The sequence below is a fragment of the Bos indicus x Bos taurus genome, chromosome 18, assembly GCF_003369695.1.
Source record: "Bos indicus x Bos taurus breed Angus x Brahman F1 hybrid chromosome 18, Bos_hybrid_MaternalHap_v2.0, whole genome shotgun sequence".
Taxonomy (NCBI): Eukaryota; Metazoa; Chordata; class Mammalia; order Artiodactyla; family Bovidae; genus Bos; species Bos indicus x Bos taurus.
This window is the reverse complement of record NC_040093.1, coordinates 17,501,500-17,525,160: the sequence shown is the minus strand read 5'-3', so window position 1 is coordinate 17,525,160 and position 23,661 is coordinate 17,501,500. Positions and strand designations below refer to the sequence as shown.

The 23,661-nt window shown below is 53.6% G+C and overlaps 2 protein-coding genes across 12 annotated transcripts in view; one reads left to right on the top strand and one right to left on the bottom strand.

Annotated features, from left to right (window-relative positions):
- The window catches only part of RYR1 (ryanodine receptor 1), a 128,776-nt gene extending 122,095 nt beyond the window's left edge, over positions 1–6,681 (top strand). For 7 of the 9 annotated variants that reach the window (XM_027515911.1, XM_027515916.1, XM_027515910.1 and 4 more), the window contains 10 exons: positions 271–313; positions 1,761–1,891; positions 1,990–2,050; positions 2,737–2,883; positions 3,160–3,294; positions 5,234–5,390; positions 5,803–5,867; positions 5,958–6,058; positions 6,244–6,295; positions 6,443–6,681. In XM_027515911.1, the coding sequence (XP_027371712.1) occupies positions 271–313; positions 1,761–1,891; positions 1,990–2,050; positions 2,737–2,883; positions 3,160–3,294; positions 5,234–5,390; positions 5,803–5,867; positions 5,958–6,058; positions 6,244–6,295; positions 6,443–6,538 (988 nt within the window). In that variant the 3' untranslated portion in view covers positions 6,539–6,681. The remainder of the gene's footprint in view (positions 1–270; positions 314–1,760; positions 1,892–1,989; positions 2,051–2,736; positions 2,884–3,159; positions 3,295–5,233; positions 5,391–5,802; positions 5,868–5,957; positions 6,059–6,243; positions 6,296–6,442) is intronic. The other 2 variants (XM_027515914.1, XM_027515913.1) reach the window with 1 other exon arrangement.
- Positions 6,682–6,766: 85 nt separating this feature from the next.
- On the bottom strand, positions 6,767–23,423 carry MAP4K1 (mitogen-activated protein kinase kinase kinase kinase 1). Of its 3 annotated transcripts, none has more exons than XM_027515917.1 (31): positions 23,216–23,421; positions 22,989–23,046; positions 22,787–22,877; positions 22,016–22,080; positions 20,447–20,502; positions 20,309–20,356; positions 20,117–20,159; positions 19,939–20,011; positions 19,187–19,318; positions 18,720–18,782; positions 18,534–18,615; positions 17,685–17,801; positions 17,387–17,465; positions 16,605–16,663; positions 16,488–16,531; positions 16,366–16,410; positions 15,570–15,612; positions 14,990–15,152; positions 14,813–14,895; positions 14,193–14,277; positions 12,943–13,019; positions 12,781–12,841; positions 11,757–11,865; positions 11,611–11,669; positions 11,328–11,431; positions 10,765–10,939; positions 10,419–10,484; positions 10,131–10,220; positions 9,970–10,040; positions 9,265–9,320; positions 6,767–6,946 (listed from the first exon to the last, which is right to left on the bottom strand). In XM_027515917.1, exons 1-31 carry the CDS (start codon positions 23,312–23,314, stop codon positions 6,877–6,879), a joined length of 2,466 nt encoding a protein of 821 aa, XP_027371718.1. In that variant the 5' UTR covers positions 23,315–23,421; the 3' UTR covers positions 6,767–6,876. The 3 variants fall into 3 exon arrangements, with proteins under 3 accessions (XP_027371718.1, XP_027371720.1, XP_027371721.1); XM_027515919.1 differs by having other exon boundaries at positions 6,772–6,946; positions 10,419–10,481; positions 23,216–23,419; XM_027515920.1 differs by lacking the exons at positions 9,265–9,320; positions 9,970–10,040 and having other exon boundaries at positions 6,772–6,946; positions 23,216–23,423.
- Between the last annotated feature and the right edge of the window lie 238 nt (positions 23,424–23,661).

The following is a 23,661-nucleotide window of genomic DNA, read 5'->3' as shown; positions in this document are numbered from 1 at the left end:
CCCCGTCACCTGGGCTCCACCGATGACAGCAGCGGGTCCTGGGGGTGGGGGCAGGACGTTAAGGTTGACCTTGGACAAGCGTCACCTGGCCTGGGGTCTTTAGAGACTGATCCTGAGTGAGAGAGGTTGACCCCACTGTCTGGGATCCCCTGTGAGAAAAGCATTCGAATTACAACCCCACCGCACCCCCCACCCCACTCCCACCCCAATCTGGCTGGCAGCTCCTGTTCCTTCCTCCCTGAACATCTTGTGGCTTCTTTCTCTTGGCAGGTCTTTCCCTAGCAACTACTGGGACAAGTTTGTCAAGCGGAAGGTGAGACGCTGCGAAAAGGGAGGTCGAAGGTCTTCCCCAGCTGGGTCCCTTGATGCCATGAGCCCAGTCAAGCACTTGCTTTGCATGCAGCTTTGGGCAAGGCGCTTTGCCTCTCTGAGAAGCACCTCAGTTTGCCCGTCTGGAAATGGACATGATAGTCACCCCCGACCCCCCCCATAATGAGACAATGCATGTGACAACCTCAGCAGTGCCTGCCGCAGAGTAAATACTTCATGAATATTACTTTTGAGGGAGGAGCTAAGGCATCTTATCTTCAGCACATAGACTCTGGTGCTGGATTGTCTGCTTTTCTCTTTTTTGTTAATATTTCATTAATTAATTAATTTGACTGCATTGGGTCATAGTTGCGGCACCTGGGATCTTCACTGCTGTACTCGGGCTACTCTAGTTGTGGCTTAGCTGCTCTGCGGTCTGTGGGAACTGAGTTCCTCTACTCGAGACAGAACCCATGTCTCCGGCATTGGAAGGCAGATTCTTATCCACTGGATTATGAGGGAAGTCCCTTGTCTGCTTTTCCATTCCTGGGTGTGTCACCCTTTCTGTGCCTCAATTTCCATCATGTTGAGTGAGGTACTAAGAGGGCTGACCCCACTGGGTTGTTGTAAAGATTGTTTGACCTGCTTCGTGAACAGTATCTGGCACAAAAAAAGACATTAGACAAGTGTTGGCTGTTAGAATCATTCATTCACTCAACAAAAGTTTATTGAGTACCTCCTAGGTATCTAGTCGGTCCTACCTACTAGGAACTGTTCTAGGGTTCCTAGCAGTAAACACATCTTGGCCCTTAAGTTGGAAAGACAGATGAGGAACACATTTTATAATGTTCAGATGGTGATAAGTGTTGTAGGAGAGAAAAAGACGGTGCGGGGCAGGGAGGAGTGTGTGGGGGCCGGCCCAGAGAGATTACTCTTTCGTGCAGGGTGATTAGGAGGGGAGGGAGTGAGGCAGGTGAAGATCCGGGGGAAGTGTGTCCTGGGCGGGGCGAGAATGGCAGCTGTAAAGGTCCTGGGGCAGGGATGTGCCTGGAGCATTTGAGGAGCTGTGGGGAAGCCAGTGTGGCTGGAGCAGAGTGAGTGAGAGGGTGAGCAGGAGATAAATTCAGCAGTGATGGGGTTGGTGGGCAGTTATATAGGATTATATAGGGCTATATAGGTTATATAGCTACATAGGATTCCTTGCCTACCTGCCTAATTATAATAAATTATCCCAATTAATTTGGCTAATGAGCTAACTGCTGGGGGGCGCTTTATTACTTTTGGACCCTACCCCTGAGGATCTGAAGAAAGCTCTGGCCCTTCTCCCCAGAAAAATGCACCCCCAATCTCTCACACAAAGTTCAGAATGTCCCCAGACCTCCCCCCGACAGAGCAGACCACCACCTTCCCCACTCCAGTCATGTCTGCACAGCTCCATGCTCCCCATGCAGGTCTTGGACAAGCACGGGGACATCTATGGGCGGGAGCGGATCGCCGAGCTGCTGGGCATGGATCTGGCCACGCTGGAGATCACAGCCCACAACGAGCGCAAACCTGAACCACCGCCAGGGCTGCTCACCTGGTGAGCCAGGGAGGACCGCCCCCACCCCCAGGCCTGGGGCAGGTGGCCGTGGTCTGACTCTCCAGCATCTGGCCATCCTTGTTTTCTCTGCCCTACAGGCTTATGTCCATCGATGTGAAGTACCAGATCTGGAAGTTCGGGGTCATCTTCACAGACAATGTGAGGAGGGCCCCGTAGGTGGGGGAGGGGCCTGCAGGTGAAGGGCGCTAGGAGGGTTGGGGGCTCCACCCCCAGGTATCCCTGACCAGGGACCCACTCCTGAGCTCTGCGCACATCTGATCCTAGGGCACCCTCAGTCCTGCCTAAGGCTCCTTACCCTCCACACACTCTTTGTTTTGTTTTCCTTAATTCATTTTCTTTTATATTTAATCATTAATTTGGCTGCACTGGGTCTTTGCTGCTGCACACAGGCTTTCTCTAGCTGTGGCGAGTTGGGGTACTGCTCTCCAGTTGCAGGTAGTTTGCAGCCCGTGGGCTCAGTAGTTGTGGTGGACAAGCTTAGCTGCCCCCACAGAATGTGGAATCTTCCTAGACCAGGGATCAAACCTGCATCCCCTGCATTGGCAAGCATATTCTTAGCCACTAGACCTCCACGGAAGACCCAGAACACTCTTATATTCCCAGACTACATTCTTCTGCCGAGGGTTCCCCAGCTCCTCGAAGAATGGCTTCCCACACCGAGTGCGCCATTGTTCTAGAGTGTTCCTGATCCTTCAAATAATCCCTAGCCAGAGATGGCACCCTGACCACCAGAGCACTCCCGATGCTCTTGAATGGTCCTGGGCCTCCAGAGAGCTCCTTGACCCTCATGTATGCCCGCTGACCCCTGGTTTGTGTGCCCACAGTCTTTCCTGTACCTGGGCTGGTACATGGTGATGTCCCTCCTCGGGCACTACAACAACTTCTTCTTTGCCGCCCACCTCCTGGACATCGCCATGGGGGTCAAGACGCTGCGCACTATCCTCTCCTCCGTCACCCACAATGGGAAGCAGGTGTGGAGGGATCTGCCCGAGTGGAGTGAACCTGGCAGGGGCCACCTTAGCTGTCCCTTAGGAGGGATGGAGGGTGAAGGCTGGGCAGCTCGGATGAGGAGGGCGCAGGGTTGGGTGAGGAGGGACAAGGCTGGGCCGGCTGAGCCAGGGTGGATGTGGGTCGTGAGACCCCGGCAGGAGGGCCATCTGGGCTGAAGTGGGGCAACAATAGAGAAGGTGGGCATGGGGGAGCGGCAAGCCGAGCATGGAGCTGACCCGCCCCCTGCCCGCCCCCAGCTGGTGATGACCGTGGGCCTCCTGGCAGTGGTGGTCTACCTGTACACCGTGGTGGCCTTCAACTTCTTCCGCAAGTTCTACAACAAGAGCGAGGACGAGGATGAACCTGACATGAAGTGTGACGACATGATGACAGTGAGCCCCACCCCCCACGCTCTTGGACCTGTTACCAGCCATCCCTGACCCTTAGTTTTCCCATCTGTAAAGGGGGTTAGTAGTAGGACCTACCTTGGGACTTCCTGGGCTGTCCAGTGGTTGACTCCCCCTTCCAAGGTAGTGGGCGTGGGTTCAATTCCTGGTCAGGGAGCTAAGATCCCACATGCCAGAGAGTGCAACCAAATTAAAAAAAAAAAAAAGTAATAGACCCTACCTTGCAGACTTATTTCCGGGGTTAAGTGATCTGACCCTTGTGAGGTACTTGGAACGCTGCCTCAATGAATGGTAGCCACTGTTGTAATATTTGAGCTTTTCAAGGTATTATTATTGGAAAGGTGCTCAAGCACAGTGCCTGACTTACAAGCCATGTGATTTGGGGTTGACAGCTCAACCTCCCCATGCTCTGGTGTCCTCACCTGTGGAATGATTGCATAATAATAGAGCCTATATCCCAGGGTTGCTTTTAGGACTCAGTGATGCTCCCTGGTAGCTCAGCGGTAAAGAACCCACCTGCCAATGCAGGAGAGATGGGTTCGATCCCTGAGCTGGGAAGATCCCCTGGAGAAGGAAATGGCAACCCACTCCAGTATTCTTGCCTGGGAAATCCCATGGGCAGAGAAGCCTGGTGGGCTACAGTCCATGGGGTCGCAAAGAGTTGGACATAACTGAGCACATACGATGCTCCCTGACCATCAAAGACTTAAAAGCTTAGAATAGTGCTTGACAGGTATTAAGGATTCCATAGACGTGAGCTACTATCATCATTATCTATCAGGAAAAGTTTTATGCCGTGCGTGTTTCTATTTTCTCTTCTATTCTAATAAGTGGTGGTCATCACCCAAATTGAGTTTAACCTACTATAGGCAGGGGTCACAGTTGAAAGAATCACTCCAGTGCTTTATCTCAGAACGGCCTGTAATCTGGCACTATGCTCACGGGACCCATCTGGCTCCTCAGTCTGATATTTGAGGCCCCACCAGACTTGGTCTTGTCACTCAGCCTTGTTCCCACCAGTCACTGGTCTTAGCTCTTACCCAAGGCCACTGGGTTCTCTCACTTCCTGAGACACAGAAAAAAAAAATTGTAAGGTCTTTCCCAAGTCTCAGGCAGACCATGTCCTTCCCTCTGCTCAGAACCTTCTTGTGGTTCCCCAGTGCCTTCATGGTGTACAAAGCCAGGGGAAAACTAGCCTGGCCTGAGTCTAACCACAGTCCTTGCCTTTTGCTCTCTGGCTGCCTGGGCCTCCCTCAGTTCCCCTAAAATCATGTGTTTCCTCCCAACCCAAGCCCTTTGCATCTGACAGTCTCTCCACCCGCCCTCTCCCTGGCCCTACGTACACATGCCTATTCACTTGATGCCTCATCTTCAACTTAAATGCTGCCTCTTACAGGAAGCCCTCCGGGACCATTAGCTGGCCCTCATTTCTCTCCTTGCTCTTGCTCACAGGAACTCTGTTTCCAGCCTCACTGAACCTCTTTTCAGTTCCTCACAGGAGCAAGATGTATTCTTTCCTCCCCAGGGGTGACGAAACACATGTGGTTTTCTCTGCCTGGAACTCTCTCTCCCACCTAACATTTTCTTCACGTTTCCAGTTCACACATGTCCTCTCTTCTAGGAAGCCTTACCCTATCACCCAGGCGGGGTCAGGCTTTCAAAACTTCAACGTTTCCTGTGCTTCCCCCATCTTGCCCATGATTACACTGTGCTTTCCTGGCTCTGAGCCCTCCCTATCACAACCCTGATCATTTCTGGGCTGTCACTATCTGATGCCAAGCTTGTGAGCCCTGTAAGAGCAGCGTTCAGGGCTGTCTCAGTCATTGCCGTGTGCGCCCTGCTCCGCCAATCCGGCGCCCTGTAGGTTCTCAGTGAATGTCAAAGACTGAACCTGCGACTCGTGTTTCTCACCCTGCCCCTGCAGTGTTACCTCTTCCACATGTACGTGGGTGTCCGAGCTGGTGGGGGCATTGGGGACGAGATAGAGGACCCAGCAGGCGATGAATACGAGCTGTACCGGGTGGTCTTCGACATCACCTTCTTTTTCTTCGTCATCGTCATCCTGTTGGCCATTATCCAGGGTCAGTACTCATCAGGGTCTTGGGAGTGGGGGCTGTGTCCAGAGGCAGGCTAGCTCTTTAGCATACAAATCCAGGATCTGGTCAGCCTGGATTCATGTCCTGGCTCTACCTCCCTCTACTGTGAGACTTCAGGCAAGTGACCTCTCTGAGACTCAGTTTTTCCATCTATAAGATGAGGATATTAATTATACTAGCCACATAGAGTTGCCAGAATTACGTTAATTCATAGGTGGTAAGTATCTGGCTCATGGTAAGTGCTCAGTAAACACTAGGTATTATTTTTAGTAAGTGGGGTGAGATTAGAGAGATGGAGTACACGACTCAAAGGCAGATAGCTAGAAGAGGGGAAAGCCTGAATTAGGTGAGAAGTTAGACACTGACATGCACCCTGCAACTCCCCCCAACCCCCCAGGTCTGATCATTGACGCTTTTGGCGAGCTCCGAGACCAACAAGAGCAAGTGAAGGAAGATATGGAGGTAGGTCATGTCTGGGGGGCGACCCTGAGGGATTACAGGACCCTAGGGGGTTGAATGGACCTTGATTCTGATGTCTCCTGCCATGCACAGACCAAGTGCTTCATCTGCGGTATCGGCAGTGATTACTTTGATACGACACCGCATGGGTTCGAGACTCACACACTGGAGGAACACAACCTGGCCAATTACATGTGAGTGTGGGCCCATTGGCCAAACAGGAGGGTGGGGCGTGGCCACCAACAGCGGGGAGGGGAGGGAGATACTATTGACTAGTCTGGGGAGAGGGTGCGGTGTCCATGTGTGTGGACTCCCAGCCAGCTAATCAGGAGAAAGTAAGGGAAATCGTGACCTGTCTACTGCTGCCTCCCATCCCCAGGTTTTTCCTGATGTATCTGATAAACAAGGACGAGACAGAACACACGGGCCAGGTAAGGGTGTGTAATTGGAAGGACAATGGGCAGGGACATGGTGAATTTTAATATAAGGTCAGGCAGCAGGTGGCAGTGAAAAGCTCATGTCAATACGAAGCATTTGAAGATGTGACCAACTAACTCTTCCCCATCCCCCACGGCTAGGAGTCTTACGTCTGGAAGATGTACCAAGAGAGATGTTGGGATTTCTTCCCGGCTGGCGATTGTTTCCGCAAGCAGTATGAGGACCAGCTTAGCTGAGACACCCCCAGCTGGCCCTTCACCCCCCACCTCAAGTGCCTTATTCTCACAGCAAACCCCGTAGCCCTCAAACCCCTCCCCACAAGGCAGCTGGGGGAGGGGTGACCATGTACTGACAAATAAAGTCTGTGCTACACCCCTGACATCTTTGTATTGGATTGCTGATGGGGGGGGCATCCAGGAATTCTGCTCTCCTCTCCTCCCCCCAACCCCAAAACCAAGATGAAAGCAGAGACTGAAGTCATGTTTATTGGGAGACAGGGGCATGCCAGGATCAGGAGTATGTGTCCGTTGGGGAGGGAGGTGTCGAGACTGGTTCCTAACACCCCCTCGGGGACTCATTCCTGGATGTAGAGATTGCTGGGGGCAGTGGGATCGTCTGCTGGGCGCGTCTCCACCACCACAGGCCTGGGGAAGGAAAAGAGAAGTCAGTTGATTCACTCATTTGTTCATTCACTCATTTGCAGAGAAGTCGATAGAGTTTGTGCCAGCATAGTGCTGGGTAGAGCAGTGGATGAGCAGACACGGCCCCTGCCCTCAGGAGACCAACATGAACCAGTGAATTCGATAAGTACAAAGAAGCATGAGGCACACAGCAGGGAAACCCAGCTCGAGGGGTCAGCCAAGGTGTCCCTAAAGAATGGATGGTGGAGCCTGAAAGAAGCTCAGGAGGGAACCTGGTGAAAGGGCAGGGACGAGTGTTCTGGGCAGAGACAACAGCCTGGGCAAAGGACTCACATGGGAGAGGGCTTGACTGCACAAGTCGTGGTTTGTGGGCTGTGACCAGGATTGGGATATTTATCTTGAGGCCACAGGAAGCTTTTAACCAGGTGGAGAGTGACACAATCAGATCTGGATTTTAAAAGGCCCCTCTGACATATTGAAAGATCAGAGAGATCCTTGAAGAAGCTCTCACTGGCTAAATCTGTGAGTATTTGTGCCTCAAAACAGATAATGATAGTAATAGGTTATAACCCATAGAATAAAATGAAAACCAGCTCTCCTGGTGGTCCAGCAGTTAAGAATCTGCTTTGCAATACAAGGGACACCAGTTTGATCCCTGGCCCAGGAAAATCCCACTTCCCACAGAGCAGCTAAGCCCATGAGCCACAGCTACCAGAGCCTGTGCTCCACAATAAGAGAAGCCACGACAGTGAGAAGCCCACACGCTGCAACGAAGAAGGGTGGCCCCCGCTCTCGGCAACTAGAGAAAAGTCTGTGTGTAACAACAAAGACCCACCGCAGCCAAAAATAAACAATAAATCTTTAAAGAAAAATAAAGTGGAGGATCCTTTTTTAAAAAAGAATAAACTAAAAACCCTTGAGACTATGCTGAAATACACACACACACACAGTCATATATACACACATACATACAAATATATATACACACATACATGGTGGAGAAGGGACAGCTCTTTCCTACAGTAGAATGCTGACTTATAAATGTAGAAACAATGATAGAAATAGGAAACTCACCATTTAATAGGCTCAGGCAAAAATCATCAAGTCATGGTAAAATTAGGTGAAACAATAGTTTTACATTGTTTCAAGAAATTACCCAAAAGGATACTTATTTATACAGAGGAAAGAAGAGTAGCATTATAGTCAAGAAAACTGGCTCATTCCATTTTAACCAAGTGACCGACCACAGATAACCTCACCAGTAGCGGGACAAACTGACACACACTTCCTGATCCGATGCAGTGAGAAGGACACCCCATCACTTCTGTGGTATTCCTGCCCCAAACGTGTAACCTGGAAACCTCAAACCCAACTAAGGGACATTCTGAAAAACAAATTTCCTGTGCTCTTCAGAAGTGTCAAGGTCACGAAAAGCACAGAAAGTCTGAAGAATGTTCCGGGCACAAGACTAAAGAAACATGACCCCAAAATGCAGCCTATAATCCTGGATGATATCATGGACCAAAAAAAAAAAAAAAAAAGTATTATTTTTTGGTTACAAAGAGCATCATTGGAAAAACTGGTGAGACTTGAGTGGGTGTGTGAAATTAGAAGATAGTGCTATCTCGGTGCTCTTTTCTTGATTTTGACAGCTGTATTGTGGTTTGTAAGAGTATGTCCTTGCCTTGATTTAGGAAACATACACTGAAGTATTTTGGGGTAAACTAGCATCATGCTTGCAATTCATGTGCCAAAAGAAAAAAATTACACATATATCCAAGGCAAGAATAAAGCAAATGTGGTTAAAAATAATATACAGGGAATCTGGGTGAAGGGGATACAGAATTCTTAAATTTATTTTGGCAACTTCTCTGAGTCTAAATTTGCATCAACATATCAATAAAAAGTTAAAAAAGAATGAAAATTCCACCTTCGGGCTTCCCTGGTGGCTCAGTGGTGAAGAACCTGCCTGCCAATGTGGGAGACACGGATCCAGTCCCTGATCTGGGAAGATCCCACGCACCATGAGGCAACTAAGCCCGTGCACCACAACTACTGAGCCTGTGCTCTAGAGCCCGGGAGCCACAACACAGCCAAAGCACAGCCAAAAATAATTAATCTAAAAAGTTTTAACAAAAGAAAATCCCACCTTGGCTGCTCTGTGGGGAATAGACTATAGGGGACAGAGACAGAAGCAGGGAGACCAGGCGAGAGGATGTCCAGGCCAAAGATACAGAGGGCTGGGGACACCTCAAGATACCCTCTTTACCTCCAAAGCACCCCCCCTCCCTGGTCCTCTGTTCTCTTCCCCAAGTTCATACCTGGGGGAGCCAAGCAGACGGAAGGTGAGGGTGGGGTCTCTGAGCTCCTGCAGCAGCTGGGGGAAAAGGTGCTGTATCAGTGTCTAGAAGACTCCTCCCCTCTCCCTTAAAGAGAGTAAGGGGCAAGGTCTCTGAACTCCTCAGGTCCAGAAATAATCTTTGCTGCTAACACCATTCATCAACTGTGTGACCTCAGGCAAGATACTTAACCTCTCTGCACCTCAGAGCACTAACCTTTGAAATCATAATACCTACCTGACAGGTGATCCCGAAGATTAAGAATACAAAAGTGTAAGGGCAGAGCCTGACACATGGTGTTCTGTGAATTAAGCATCATTTTCACTCCATTTTCCAGATGAGAAAAGTGAGGCACAGAAAGATTAAGTCATTTGCCTAAAATCATTCAGCTGGATTCCAACCCAGGCAGTCTGGTCCGTGCTCTTAACCCACTTGTCTCTATCTGTGACCCCATTTTACAGTTGGGAGCCTGAGGGAGGCTCAGAAAGATGCAAAGTCACACAGTGACCCTGGATGAGCTCTGGTCCCAAGAGACACTGGAGCAGAGAAGGGGACCTGTCTGAACTGAGCCTAGAGGAAGTGTCACCTCCAGGGACTTTACACGCTGAGTTTGTTTTCCCAATCGATCTGATGAGTGAGATGACTGACGTGGGAGGGGCTTGCGGGTGCTAGGAGGGAGGAGCTTACCTGGTCCGAGCCTAGAGCCCACACCTGCACTCCATGCTTCCAGAAGGCCTGGAGCCGACCCCCGACCATAGCTGGGAGGAAAGCAGTGCCTGTTACCCTTGGGTTTCACTTAAGCCTCCAACCTGGACCCCGGACCCCGGAATTATCATTCCGGCACATACCCACGGCCTCCACTGCTTCAGTCATGGGGATCTCTGGAGTTCGAAGCCCCCGGACCGGGGCCCCCTCTGGGGTTACCAGCTTCAGGGACCCTAGAAGGAGGTAGAGAAGGTACTTTAAGAGCAGTAAGCGGGCTTGAGAAGGTTATCGAGGGACCGGACAATACGTTCAGTGTAAGAAGCAAAGCAGGACGAGTAAGGACTGGAGGCGCTCAGAGTTTCTGAGAGGTGCGGGGCCTGGGGGTCGGTACCTAGGAACAGTGGAGGCAAGGGAGGAAGGAAAGTTCTTACCGTCCATCAACACCATCACCTTGTCTTCCTCGACCTGGGTCACCTGTACTGGTCCCTTGTGCTCTGCTTGAGAGATCCGGGTTTAGGGACCAATTTCCCCGCATTACGCCTTCCTCCGCTAGGCCCCCCTCTCCATTCCCAAGCAATCGGGCTAAACCGCGCCCCTCACAGAATTCCCCACTCCCCATCATCAATCTCACTAATTATATATACCCAACGTTCTCCCGCCCCGCTCTCGGTTCATCCCCTTTCCCAGTTACGCCTCAGGCTAAGCACCGCCCAGCCACTCAGACCCAACCCAACCCAACTGATAAGCCTCACCCGTCCCAGAGCCTGCCCGACTCACCCGTGCTCATCTCGCCCAGCCAGCAGGAGAGCGCACCGAAGCGCACGGTGTGGAAGAGCACCGACTTCGCCGGCCTTCCGGGGCTCACGCCGATGCACACTGAGGGCAGCTCGGAGCCTGGCCCGGTCAGCAGTGCAAACACAGGCAGAGGCGTAGGGAGCGGGAACAGCACCTGCTGCGGGCCACGCAGGGAGGGGCGGGCTCAGAGGAGGACGGGGCGGGGCCTGAGGGGCGGGGTCTTGGAGGACAGTGGGCTTGGGGCTTCCGAAGTATTTCCCCTCCCCACCAAGTATTTCTTGAGCCCTCAGTTTTGGGAAGCACCATCTAGAAACTTCAGGGGGGTGAGGCCTCAAAAGGCTTAGAAAGTGACGGGTGGAGTGAGGGCCGGAGCTTAAGGATCAGAAAGACTTCAGGGGAGAAGCCTCCAGGTGGGCGGAGCCTTGGGGAGATTGTGGGAGGCCTCAGGTGGAAGCCCAGGTTCGCGGAGCTCGCGGCAGAAGCGTAGAGTGGACGGCCCCAGCCACCCAAACTGACAAAGCCCCTAGCGTCTCCAGGCTCCCTACCCGGACCAGCAGGAACTTGTTCATGGGCTGGTACCACTGAAGCAGGACCACGGATGTCTCCAAAGCCCCGCACAGGAACGGGCCTCCGGAGCTGGTGCCCTCCGCTGTGGAGGCGGGTAAGTAGTGGTCAATGGTCTCTCCCGCGACCCCTCGCCCCCAAAGGCCACACACCTCTCCCCAGGCTCTACTCACCCTGCCTTAACTCTGCAACCCTCTCCCGTGGAGAGGAGTCCAAGTCCCACCCTTGGTCCTGCCCCCTGTCTGCCCACCCCTGGGTTCTCACCCACACAGCACGCCCGGCAGCCTTTGGTGTCCGGGATCTTAGTGGAGACTATGTTCTTCCTGTGGCAGAAGGTAGGCATGAATGGGGGCGAGGGACAGCAGGAATGGGGCATTAGAGGGGTCAGTGGTACCACTAGGGGCTGGTACCTTGCAAGTAGCCGGTGGGGGCTAATGTGAGCGATGGGGCTTCCTGTTCTGCCCTCTTTCCGTTCCAGCAGGCCCAGGATGCTATGAGAATACAGGTAGGGGGTCTTTCCTGCAGTGTGTGTGTACATAGGGAAAGCAGGCAGTTATAGGCTACTGCACACTCCCACCCTTCTCTCAGCCCATCACTTGGCCCCGTCCCTTTTAAATGCCCAAGTCTTCAAGTCTCAAGCACCTTTATTTATTCATTTTTTCATGCAACATGTTTAAAAAAATTTTTTTGGCTGTGCCCCATGGCATGTGGGATCTTAGTTCCCTGACCAGGGATTGAACCCATGCGCACTGCTGTGGAAGTGTGGAGGCTTAAACACTGGACCACCAGGAAGTGCCGGTGCAACATATTTTAAATGTCCACTATAGGCCAGGCACTGTGCTTGGCTCTGGTGAACAATGGTGAGTAAAATAAATATGTTCCCTACCCTCATAGTACTTGTGGCCACATGAGAAATGACAGACACTTAACAATCAGATGAAGTTACACATATTACAAAGTTCAAGAAGGAACATCTAGAAATTCTGCAAAAGTTTGTCATCACAGATGTGATATGAATGAGCTCACTCATTCTATTTGGCTCAGGGTCTCATAAATTAGAAATTCTTTTACACAAAGTGTTTATAGAACAATGACACAAAATTTTAATCCACAACCTGCTCACTCCATTTTAGTAAAGCATGGACCAAGTATTGTCAAAGAAAGGTAAAGACTGACTTCTTGTGAAAATTACCTCAAAACTGACTTGAGAGGTGGGCACTATTGTGAGCCCCATTTTAAAGATGGGGAAACAGAGGCCTAGGAAGAAGTGTCTTGCCCCAAGTCCCACAGTGAAAAGGTGGCTGGAATTTGAACTGTAGTCTCTGCGCAGGGGGAGCCTAATTGTTTTCTCTGTGCCCACCTATTTCCCAACCTCCTGACCTTTGACCCCTTAAGTTCTGACCCCCAGCCCTCCCACCCAAGCCACAGCCAGACCTGAGAGAGACATGAGGACATTGTTGATGGAGTACACCCAGGTAGTCCGGCCAGAAAAAAGCTGCAGGGCAAGGGGGAGATGGCTCCTGTAAGACCCCAGCAACCCCAACTCCAGCCCCCACCCTCGGCCGCCCTTGACCCACCCCAGGGACTGCCCCTCACCATTTCCAGCGTAGCCTCCTGGTCATTTCGGTTCAGGATAAAAATGCCTTCCTCAGCCCCCAGGAGCAGGTGCTGGTCTAGGGGGCAGACATGATGATGCTGGGACCTGCTTCATCACATGGGCCCTCCCAGACCCCATATGACCCCAAACACTGATGCTGTTCCTTCGATTCTCTACTCTCCCCCACCACACTGACATTTCCAGCCTTTGTTTTCACAAATCTGAACTCAAACCCTGACCAGTTCCCTTGAGCTGGTCTCATTCTCACCAGCCTCTGACTTCCCCTGTTCTGGTGGTTCTCCCATCTCTGACCTGCAAACCTGACCATCTGTCCCCTCAATTCTGACCCCAACATCAGACATGTCTTCCCCAGTAGCCCTCTCAATTCTATCTGTTTTTCTCCCCAGTTCTGGTCCCTGAATGCTAATCCTATCTCAACACTGATGCTCAAATTCAAATACCCTTACATGTGGCTCTTTGTGTCCAGCGTGACCCCACAAGCTCTAATACTGTTTGCTTAACATTTACCCCTCACTGACTGTGATCCCTAAACTCTGTCCCTTTCTGCTACATTCTAATCCCTAAAACTCCTGACCCCAAATTGCTGATCCCAGTCTCTCTACCATTAACCTCCAACTGAGGCTGTGTGTGTGCGTGTGTGTGTGTGTGTGTGCACACGCAGTTGTGTCTGACTCTTTGAGACCTCATGGACTGTAGCTCACCAGGCTCCTCTGACCATGGGATTTTCCAGGCAAGCATACTGCAGTGGGTTGCCATTTCCTTCTCTGGGGCAACTGAGGTTAATGGGGTCCAACTGTCCCAGATCTTATACACTGAACTCTGACCTTTCTGGTTTATCTGACACTCTTTTTAAAATTCCTATTTTATTTATCTATTTTTTTGTGGCCACACTGTGCAGCATGTGGGATCTTAGTTCCCCAGCCAGGGATCAAACCTGTGCCCCCCTACAGTGGAAGCTCAGAGTCTTAACCACTAGACCTTCAGGGAAATTCCATGTCTGACACTCTTGACTTCCAAACTAATTTCCCTAATCTTCACTCTCAAACTCTGCTTCAGTTTACCCAGCTTTGATCCCTAAACCCCAGCTGTAACTCCTGTCTCTGCCCCTGCCTCCACTCTGCCACTCCCTACTGTATTAAGACACTTCCCCTCTCCCTGACTTTCTGCCTTCCACTAAGGGTCCTCCCCAACCCTGCCACATTCTCCCGTGGCCCTCCTGAGTACTCACCCTTGGTGGAGGGGTGTGTCCAGGCCGCCGTGCTGTGGATCCGGAGGGGACAGCCATTGAACAACTTGACGAGAAGGGCACATCCCTGGGTGGGCCATGGGGGGATGGGGCAGCAGCAGATCCAGCAAAAGGGGGAGGGGACAGGAAGGCATAGTGGTTAAGACTCAGAAGCAAGAGTGGCAAGGTTCAAATCCCGCCTCTGCCTGCTCAAAGGTTTATGACCTTGGAAACTGTTTAACCCCCCTGTGCCTCAGTTTCCCCATTTTGAAATGGCAGATAATATGTGTCTCTGCAGTATCTGCAGGATGGCATCCCTGACTCACAGAACATGAATTTGAGCAAACTCCAGCAGAGAGCAAAGGACAAGGCAGCCTGGCATGCTGTAGTCCACGGGGTCACAAAGAGTCGGACACGACTTAGTGACTGAACAGCAACAACTGCGGTATCTATCTCTATCTGTGCAGGTACACACCACGCAAAGACACGAGAGCAGGGTCTCGCACAGAGGCTCTGCTCAACTAATGTCACCTGTCATTAGTCTTCCCTGCCCCACCCCCCACTCCCACCAGGCATCCCCAGCTGCATCCGGAGATATCAATCCTCAGCATCACTGGCCTCACCTTTCTCTTCATCTTTTCCTTCTTGGGGGGCAACAGTGGGGGCTGGTCAGGCTCTCGAGGGGCTGGGTTCCAGAGTGAGGGTTCTGAGATGGGGAGGGGAAAATCAGCCCCCAAAGCCCCCCGATCCCTGCCCAACCCCCACCTTCACCCACCTCCCAGCCCAGCCTGCCCTGTTACCTGAGTGGGCAGTGAGGTGGGGGCTTCGGGTGGCTGGGGGAGGCCCGAGATGGGGGGTGCGTGGGGGAGGCCCACTGGCACACCGGACCAGCACCCCCGGGCTCAGCTGGCCATCATCCCCAGTCCCCCCAGGACCCTCATCCGACGGAGAACGGAACTTGGGCTTTGGAGAGAGAGGAAGAGGGTGGGGAATACATTAGATCAACTCAGAGAGAAGGTACCTTGCCAATCACCTCTGCCAGAACCGACATTAGGTCATGGCTCTGTGATATCTAACCACCCCTCCAACCTTCCTCTCTGACCCATGCCCCCAAATCAACATACTCCAGCAACTAAAGGGGAAGGGTTGGGTGCAGCAGGGTTTCCAAAGACCAGCTACTGACCAGCATCCATTGGGCTAAATATTCTGAGTCCCACCCCTAGGGTCAGGGATGCCATTTCCAGATCCCAGTCATCCCAGTCTCTCACATCTCAAAGGACCTGGTGTCCCAGACTCCAGCCCAAGAGAGCTTAGTATCTCAGTGTCTATGGGCCCTGGCCTCCTGGCCCCCTGCCCCCCATCTCTGTCCCAGGGCCTTACCTTGGGGGGCAGTGGAGGAGGTGTGTCTTCTGCAGGGGCAGGGCTGGAACACAAAGATGGGGTCAGCAGGCGGGAGGTGTGGCAACAAAGGCCTGGGGACGGTTGGGGCTGGAGGTCTGAGCTCAGGAAGGTCAGAGGGTGACTCGATCTGGGGCTCGAGCTGAGGGCTAAAGGACTGATGACCATGATGATAATGGTCCCAGTAACTCTTAGATATCAAGTGCTGACTGCATCAAGTCTCTGCAACTTCACACCCTACTAGGAACACAGACTATACGGTGCTCCCAGGGGTCAGGTTCTCACGTGGTGCACGTGAATCTATTACAGACGACAGGTGTGCAATGGACAGGTGGGCCGTGAGGCTGACACAGGCCTGGGGCTGGGGGAGATGGGGGCCTGGGCCAACTGCTGGGGTTGAAGTTGGGTCTGGGGCTGAGGGCCTGACATGGGGGAAGGTTCGGTCTGAGGGTGGGTGAGAAAATGAAGAAAAATGAGGGGCCCAGGGGTTAAAGGTTAGGGCAGCAGTTGAGGCCTGGGGTTGAGAGAAACATCTGGTAGGAGCTGGGGACTGGAAGGTAGCAGGGGACCCAGGGTTGAGTTGGCTGGGATTGGAGAGGAAGGAAAGGGGAGTCAGGGGTTGGAGGTGAAGGAAGGTGGGTATATTGAGGGTCCGGTCAGGGGTCAGGGGTCAAGGATCAGCACTGAAGGGAAGCAGGGCTCAGGCTGGGATCGGGGGAAGGGAGATGGGTTGTAGGAAGGCAAGGAAGGGCTGGGTGGGGGCCTGTGGAGCTCTTACATGTCCACGTCGTCATAGTCATCATCGGACTCTGATAGGTTCCTCCTGAGAAGGAACAGGCATGAGCCTCGGGTGGTCCCCACGCATATCCCTGCCCCACTCCCACCCTGAGAGTCCCTGACCTAGGACTGCCGCTCTTGAAGTCTTCAGGGGGCTGTAGGAGAGCCTGTGGGATAGTAAAGGGTCAGCAGTGGCCCAGGGGGAGAGGAGGGCGGCTGGGCAGTCAGGGAGGATCTCACCGTGTCCACCGGGGGCCTGGACTCCATGCCTCTGAGCTTCCTGAACTCCATGTGCCGCCCTGGGGGATTGGGGCGGGGGGGGGGGCGGGTCACACAGTGAGCTGGGGACGAGGATTTAGGAACAGAAAGAATAGAAGTGGGGGTGGGCTCTGGGGTCAGGATCTTAGCACTGGAGCTGTCCCTATAGGGAAGGGATCCTTGTTTACAGGGGTCTCATCTGGGGGCTTCCCAGGTAGCACCAGTGATAAAGAATCCACCTGCCATCGCAGGGGATGTGGGTTGGATCCCTGGGTCGGGAAGATCCCCTGGAGGAGGGCATGGCAACCTGCTCCAGTATTCTTGCCTGGAGAATCCCATGGACAGAGGATCCAGGTGGGCTAGTCCACGGGGTCACAGAGAGTCGGACACAGCTGAGCATATACAGCATTTAGGGGTCAGGAATGGAGATCAGGGAGGTGGGGGTTCAAAATGGGTATAGAGTGGTTGCTTTTAGGTTCCATTTGGGGATCAGGGAACAAAGATTCCTGAGGTCTCTGGGAGTCCTGGTGGTTATGGGAAGCCTCATGAGGTCTGTTTGCAGGACAGAGAGGTGGGGGTCTCCAGAGGCATTTTGTAGACCAGGTGGTGGTGAGGCCCTCTGGGGTCTCCTGCAGAGTCAGATGGTGATGGGGGTCTCTGAGGGTCTATTTGGAAGTGATGAGGGTCTCTAGGGCAATCTGATGAGGGGGCATCTCCTGGATTATAGAGTCAGGTGTCCAGAAACGTAAAGATTCTCTACTCACGACAGCAATCTGCATCTGGGATCCCCAGAGAGCTGGCCCGATGGGTGGATCGGATCCGCCGAGGGATGGCCGGGGGGAGCTGGGCAGAGCGGCGGCTGCATCAGACCCGAGGTCCTCCAGCAGCAGCCCCCCACCATGTGGGTCCAGCCCAGAGTCCTGGGCCCTCCCATAACCCATGTGCCCCCAAAGCCCTGTGCCAAGCCACCACCCCATCCTCCCTGGCTCTTTTCTGAGAGAGGCAGCAAGGGGGCGCTCCAGGCAGGGAAACAGGCTGAGCAAAGGCAAGCTGGTCCCTCACCTCAGGGTCTTCATCTTCAATCTCGCCCACAGGGGCCCCCTTCCCGGGGTTCCTCAGTTTGTCCAGAAGATCTAGGATCAGGCCCCTGTTGAGCCCAGGCTGGGACACCAGTTGATGCTGGAGGAGGGAAGGAGGGTGTCAGCAGATAGGGGGCGGGACTGGAAGGAGGGGGTTGGGATGGGGCTGGAGAACTTGTCTAAGAGGAAACTTGGGGGGAAGTTGCCAACACAGGAAGAAGGCAGGGAATTCTGGGGAGCAGCAACCTGGGGGATTCTGAGGTGTCTGAAGAGATTAGAAGAATGTGAGGTATTTTGCAAAACTCTAGAAGTGTCTCAGAGGGGACTGGAGTTCCCCTGGAATTCCGGAGCACACCCAGGAATGGGTCCTGAGGCCCTTAGGAATTTGTGAGATTTAAGAACTCAGTGTAGGGAACTTTGCTGGCGGTCCAGGGGTTGAGAATCTGCCTGCCAATGCAGGGGACACAGGTTCTATCCCTGGTATGGAAAGATCCCACAAGTCACAGAGCAGCGGAGCCCTTGAGCCACAACTACTGAGCCCTTGTGCCCTAGAGCCCCTGCTCCACAGTGAGAAGGCACCCCAGTGAGAAGCCCGTGCGCTGCGGTGAAGAGAGGAAAGGCCACAGGCAGCAGTGAAGACCCAGCACAAAGAAAGCAAAAAAGGGGGCCTGGGAATCAGCTTGGAGAGTCTCGAGGGTCCTGGGGAATTCAGAGGGACCAGTGACTTTGAAAGGGCAATGGGCGTTCCATGAAATGAAATGATCAACGTTGTAGAGGCCCTGGGGAATTCCAGGGGTGAGTTTGGGAAGGCTTCTAGGGGAGAGAGGCTTACAGTGAGCATCTTGGTGGCACTGGGTCGCTTCTTGGGGCTCTTAGTGAGGGTGACTTTGACGAAGTTGTGGAAAGCAGCCGACCTTGGGAGGAAGAAGGTGAATTCTGGGGTGAGGGGACCAGAGGCCCTCCCATCTGACCATCACCCTCGGCCCCGCCCTCCCTCCTCCACGTGCCCCTCTCCTACCATTTGCCTTTATCCTTTAGCCTGGGCGGCTGGTAGCCACTCTTGGTCATGAGGAAGAGAACCCTGGAAGAGTAAGGACAGAGCATGGGGCTTAGACTTCCAGTGGCGGCCAGACCTCGCAGCTGCAGGGGCCCCTAATAGCACTGAGGTCGGCAGGGAGCAAAGTGAGGGACAGAACAAGAATGAGGGGTACGTTTCACAAGGCATGGGGTACCCCTTTGAGGGGACACCAGCAGGCTCAGGGGGAGCCTCAAGATGGGGCTTCCTAAATTGGGGCCCCTAGTGTGGAGGGATGGAGAAAAGGCTTTCTGGGTTGAGGGACTCCTGAGGGTCTCAGATTGGGCTCAGAGTAAGGGGGGGTCTCCTCTAGGGGGTCTTGAGGTGGAGAAACAGGCTGGGGGGATGGTGTTCAGGGTCAGAGTTGAGTGGGGTCTCTGGGACCAGGGGGACCTGCCACATCTGCCTACCTGAGAGGATGCACGTCAAAGAGTGGTGGCTGTAGCTCGGCTAATTCGATGGCTGTGATGCCCAGGGACCAGATATCACACAGTTCGTTGTATCCCCCCTTCAGGGCCACGGCCGCCACTTCCGGAGCCATCCTAGGGGCAGAGACCCTCAGAGAACCACGGAGTGACACAGGAAGGGGAAGGGGAGAAGAGGAGAATGGGCAGGCATAGAGAGAGCCAGATGCAGAGGCAAACATAAAGATGGAAAGAGACAGAAATCAAGACTTCCCTGGTGGACCAGTGGCTGAGACTCCACGCTCCCAGCGCAGGGGGCCTGGGTTCAATCCCTGGTCAGGGAACTAGATCCCACATGCTGCAACTAAGACCCAGCACAATCAAATAAATATTAAAAAAATAAAAAGATGGAGAGAGATAAAGGCAGAGAGATAGAGACAGGCTGGAAGATGGAGACTAAGAGAGAGACAGTGAGACAAACGTGGACAGATATGGAAAGACAGACAGACCAGGATAAAAATCAACATAAACACTGGGAGGAATGGCTGGAGGGTGCTCAGAGAGACCTAGGTAAACGGAAAACTCCAAAAAGACCCAAAGAGCAGATAGACTGTTTACCAACTAAGCCACCAGGGAAGTCCGGTCCAGAGAAAGGTAGAGGTGGGCAAAAAAGCCAGTACAGAGATGCCCAGAGATCTGGGCTAGTGAAAGCCAAGCCACCCCACACCACTCCTAGCTGCCAGCCAGGCATTCCTCACCAGTAGGGCGTCCCAATGAAAGAGAGGCGTCGAGCTAGTGTTGCCCCGATCTGGGCCGAGATACCAAAGTCAGCTGGAGACAGAAGGAGAGACATAGTGACCTGGGGTCCCCTGTCCCCTCAGTCTCCCCTCAGGCCCTCAGTCAGCCCCTCTCCCCATCCCCACCAGCCACACTCACCCAGTCTGACCTCCCCAGCATCGTTGATGAGGATGTTGGCTCCCTGGGGAAGAGGGAGGGATTCGAGGCTGTCAGAGATACCCCCAAGTCTAATGCTGCTGACACTCCCTGGGCCCACGACACCCTGACCCTCCTGACTCCTGTCTCCCGGGTCCCCCACCCACCAAGGCCATCTCTCTGCCCCTAGGTCACCTTGATGTCCCGGTGGATCTTCTTCTGTGAGTGCAGATAGGCCAGTCCCTGGGGAGGAGGGCAGAAGTGGGGGCTATGAGCGTCCAGAGGCAGGAGCAGGGCCCTGCCCCACCCCAAGCCCGGAGAGCATCCCCTTACCTGGAGCACTTCCCGGCAGACGTAGCTGATCTGGAGCTCTGACAGGGAGCCTGTCACTGCAAAGGTCACCCAGGCACTGTATTGGGTGCAGGCCAGACCCCTGGCCACCACCCACACCAGCTGAGAGGGTACCACGCAGGGAGGGGAGAACTGGGATGGGACAGGTGGAAGGAGGAGGCAGAGAGGCAGTCAGCAACAGAGAGAGGCAGCGATGCAGGGAACCAGAGAGACTCATTCAACGTGATTATCTGCTGCATGTCTACTGTGTGCCAGCCACTGTGGCAGGCAACAGGGATACAGCTGTGGACAAAAGAGGCAGAGATCCCTGCCCCCATGGCAAGAACATTCTAGCCCAGGAGACGGATGGCAGACAAGATAAACAGGTAAGATACATGATACACGAGACGCCAATAAATAGTAAGAAGAAAAATTAAGCAAGAAAAGATAACAGGAAATATGTGTGGGAAATATGTGTGGGAAGGAGTATGACATTTTACACAGGTTGATCAGCGAAGGTGACCCTGAGAAGGCGGCGGGGGTGGAGATGGGGAGCAGTCCCACTCGGAAAGGGAAAAGCAAGTGCAAAGGCCCAGAAGCAGGGGAGTGCCCCCGGTGGGGCTGGAAAGCAGAGGAGTGGGTGGAGCAGGGTTGAGAGCGCCAGCCTGGGATTGCCAGTGGGGGCCAGACTCATGGGCGGTGTTGAGAAACTTGGGCTTCACTTTGGAGGGAGGTGGAGGGCATGGGACAGCTCTGAGTGATGTCACTCTGTAGAACGAGGAAGGGCAGAGAGAGATGGGAAGAGACATAGAGAATCAGGAACAGACTCAAGCTGAGGCAGAGAAAGACAGACATGGCCAGAGACACCCCCAACTGGGAAAACAGACACAGTGAGAAAGAGAGACACAAAGGGGTGAGGCGAATACACCAGAGAGAGACAGCAGACTCAAGGGGTCAGAGACTCGGTCTGACGGGCTGGTGGGGTGAGTCACTTCCTCTCTGTGGGCCTCAGTTTCCCCCACCCGCCCTGAGGACTTCTTCATGAAGTCCTTCCTTTCCTGACATTTGAGGTCTAGGGCTGGACGGAGACTGGGAGACTGGGAGATGGTCAAAGATAGAGGTGCACATCAGAAATCTGATCAAGGCCCACCCCGTCCCCACCCTCCAGTGCTCCAAGACAGTGAGAAGCAGGCTGAGTGAATCAGAAATGCATTCACTCATTAAATGAACAGATGGGCACTGACGATGAGCTAGAAACGCAGAGATACTCAAAGGCATGAATAGACCTCGGTGAGAAAATGCAGGCACGGGGGAAGACGGGGCAGGGAAAGTCAAGGGGATCATTGCAGAAAAACCAGAGCTGGACTCTCAGGTCCTGAAGGATATAGGGTTCAGGGCCCACTTGGGTACCACAGTCTCCCCAGCATCTTCCGGGCCAGGCCTGGTGCAGAGGAGGGGTTCTGTGTGAAATATAGGCCAGAAAGACAGTCTCCGGAGACGCAAGGGTAGAGGGACGGGACAGGTGGATTGGAGGGCCAAGGGCTGCCTGGATCTCCTCGCCCCGCCACTCACCTTGGTAGATGTCCTGGAGAGAACCAGCCCCACAGAATTCCATGCAGATCCAGAGTTTCTGCAGCCTACAACAGTTCAAGAGCAATAATAATAATAACAGTAATAAATCATTATTGGGACAGTTCCTGGCTCCCTGTCCATCCTATCCTAGTTCAACAAGAACTTGAATGTAAGAGCTGTCATCTCTCTATTGCCTACCAGAGTGAGATCATCCCATTTTACAGATGGGGAGGCTGAGGCTCAGAGAAGAAAATATATATTTAGAGTCAACTGGACCAAACCCAGGTCCCTGGGCTCCTACCATGACGTTCTCTGTTGTCCCATGCTAACCTAGGAGACAGGGCAGAGACTTCACAGGTTGTGGAAGTTCAAAGGGGACAGAGGAGCCCAGGATGCCGGGTCTGGGGGGCAGAGATCATTCCTGGGGCATCTGGGATATTCAAGGGTCAGGGAAATTAGGGGTTCATATTAAAGGAACAGAAAGTGAAACTGGGGGACCTGCAAGTCAGAACGATGATCAGTTTTAGGGGGACTTGGTTTCACATTTGATTACCACAAAGGGATCAATTTAGTGAGAAATGCTAGTTATTTATTGGAGATGAGATTTGGAGGTGCTCTGGTCAAACAAGTGGGACTTCGGGCTGGGGATCAAGTTAGGAGGCCTCAGTTAAAAATGGAGGTCCGGGATTAGAGGTTAGGTTGAGGGGGGCCTGGTCAGGAATGGGAGCTGGGGGCTGGGCTGGGGGGCAGGGCAGGTCTGCGGCTCATCACCAGAGATAACTCCCATGGTAGGCCACGATGTTGGCGTGCCGACAAGTTTTCAAGATGAGGATTTCCTTCTGAAGGGTGGAAACATCATCGTCTGCAAGGAGGGGCAGAAGAGAAAAGGCTACTGCAGAGAGGGAGTATGGGGGAGATCCCAGGGTCCCAGGAGGTGGGGGCAGGGGAATGAGGGCCTGGGTCCTCTCCTCACCAGGCTCCATCTTCACCATCTTCAGTGCCACCAGGTCCCCTGTCACCTTCTCTCGAGCCTTGTAAAGGGGAAGTTGGCAGTCAGGCAGGCTCCATTTGCCCGAGGTCTTCCTCAGCATCCCTGAACCCAAGCCGAGGACTGGGACCCTCTCGCATCCCTATCCCTTCTTGGGGCTCACCCCCAAGGTCACAGGGTTGAGGGTGTCGGAGAATGAGGGGGTTCCTCACCTTGAAAACTTCCCCATAGGTGCCGCCACCCAGCCGCTGCAGTAGGTCATAGTGGTCCCGGGGGTCCCTGTTAAAGATGTCAGGGTCTACGAGGTCCATTCCTGGGGGCCGGAGCTGGGCCTGCGCCCAGGGGCCAGCAGGGCCTCAGGGCTCCGAATGCTGGCACCTCCCTCCCTCCCCACACGCCCTGCACCCGCCTTGCCTCCACCGGCTGTGGGCTCCCCCCTCCCCACTCTCGCTTCCTGCCCCAGCACAGAGCTGTGCAGCCGGCGGCTCCACCCCCTGTCCCCTGGGCCCTGGCAGCCTGTGAGGGGCAGCTTGCCTTGGGACCCAGGGGACCCCCCCCTCCACCTCCGGGGACCTGGGCTGCATGTAAACCAGATGCAAACTATCTTCACTGTGACCTGGAGGGTGCCCTCCCCCTCCCCCGTTCTGGGCAGCGGCTA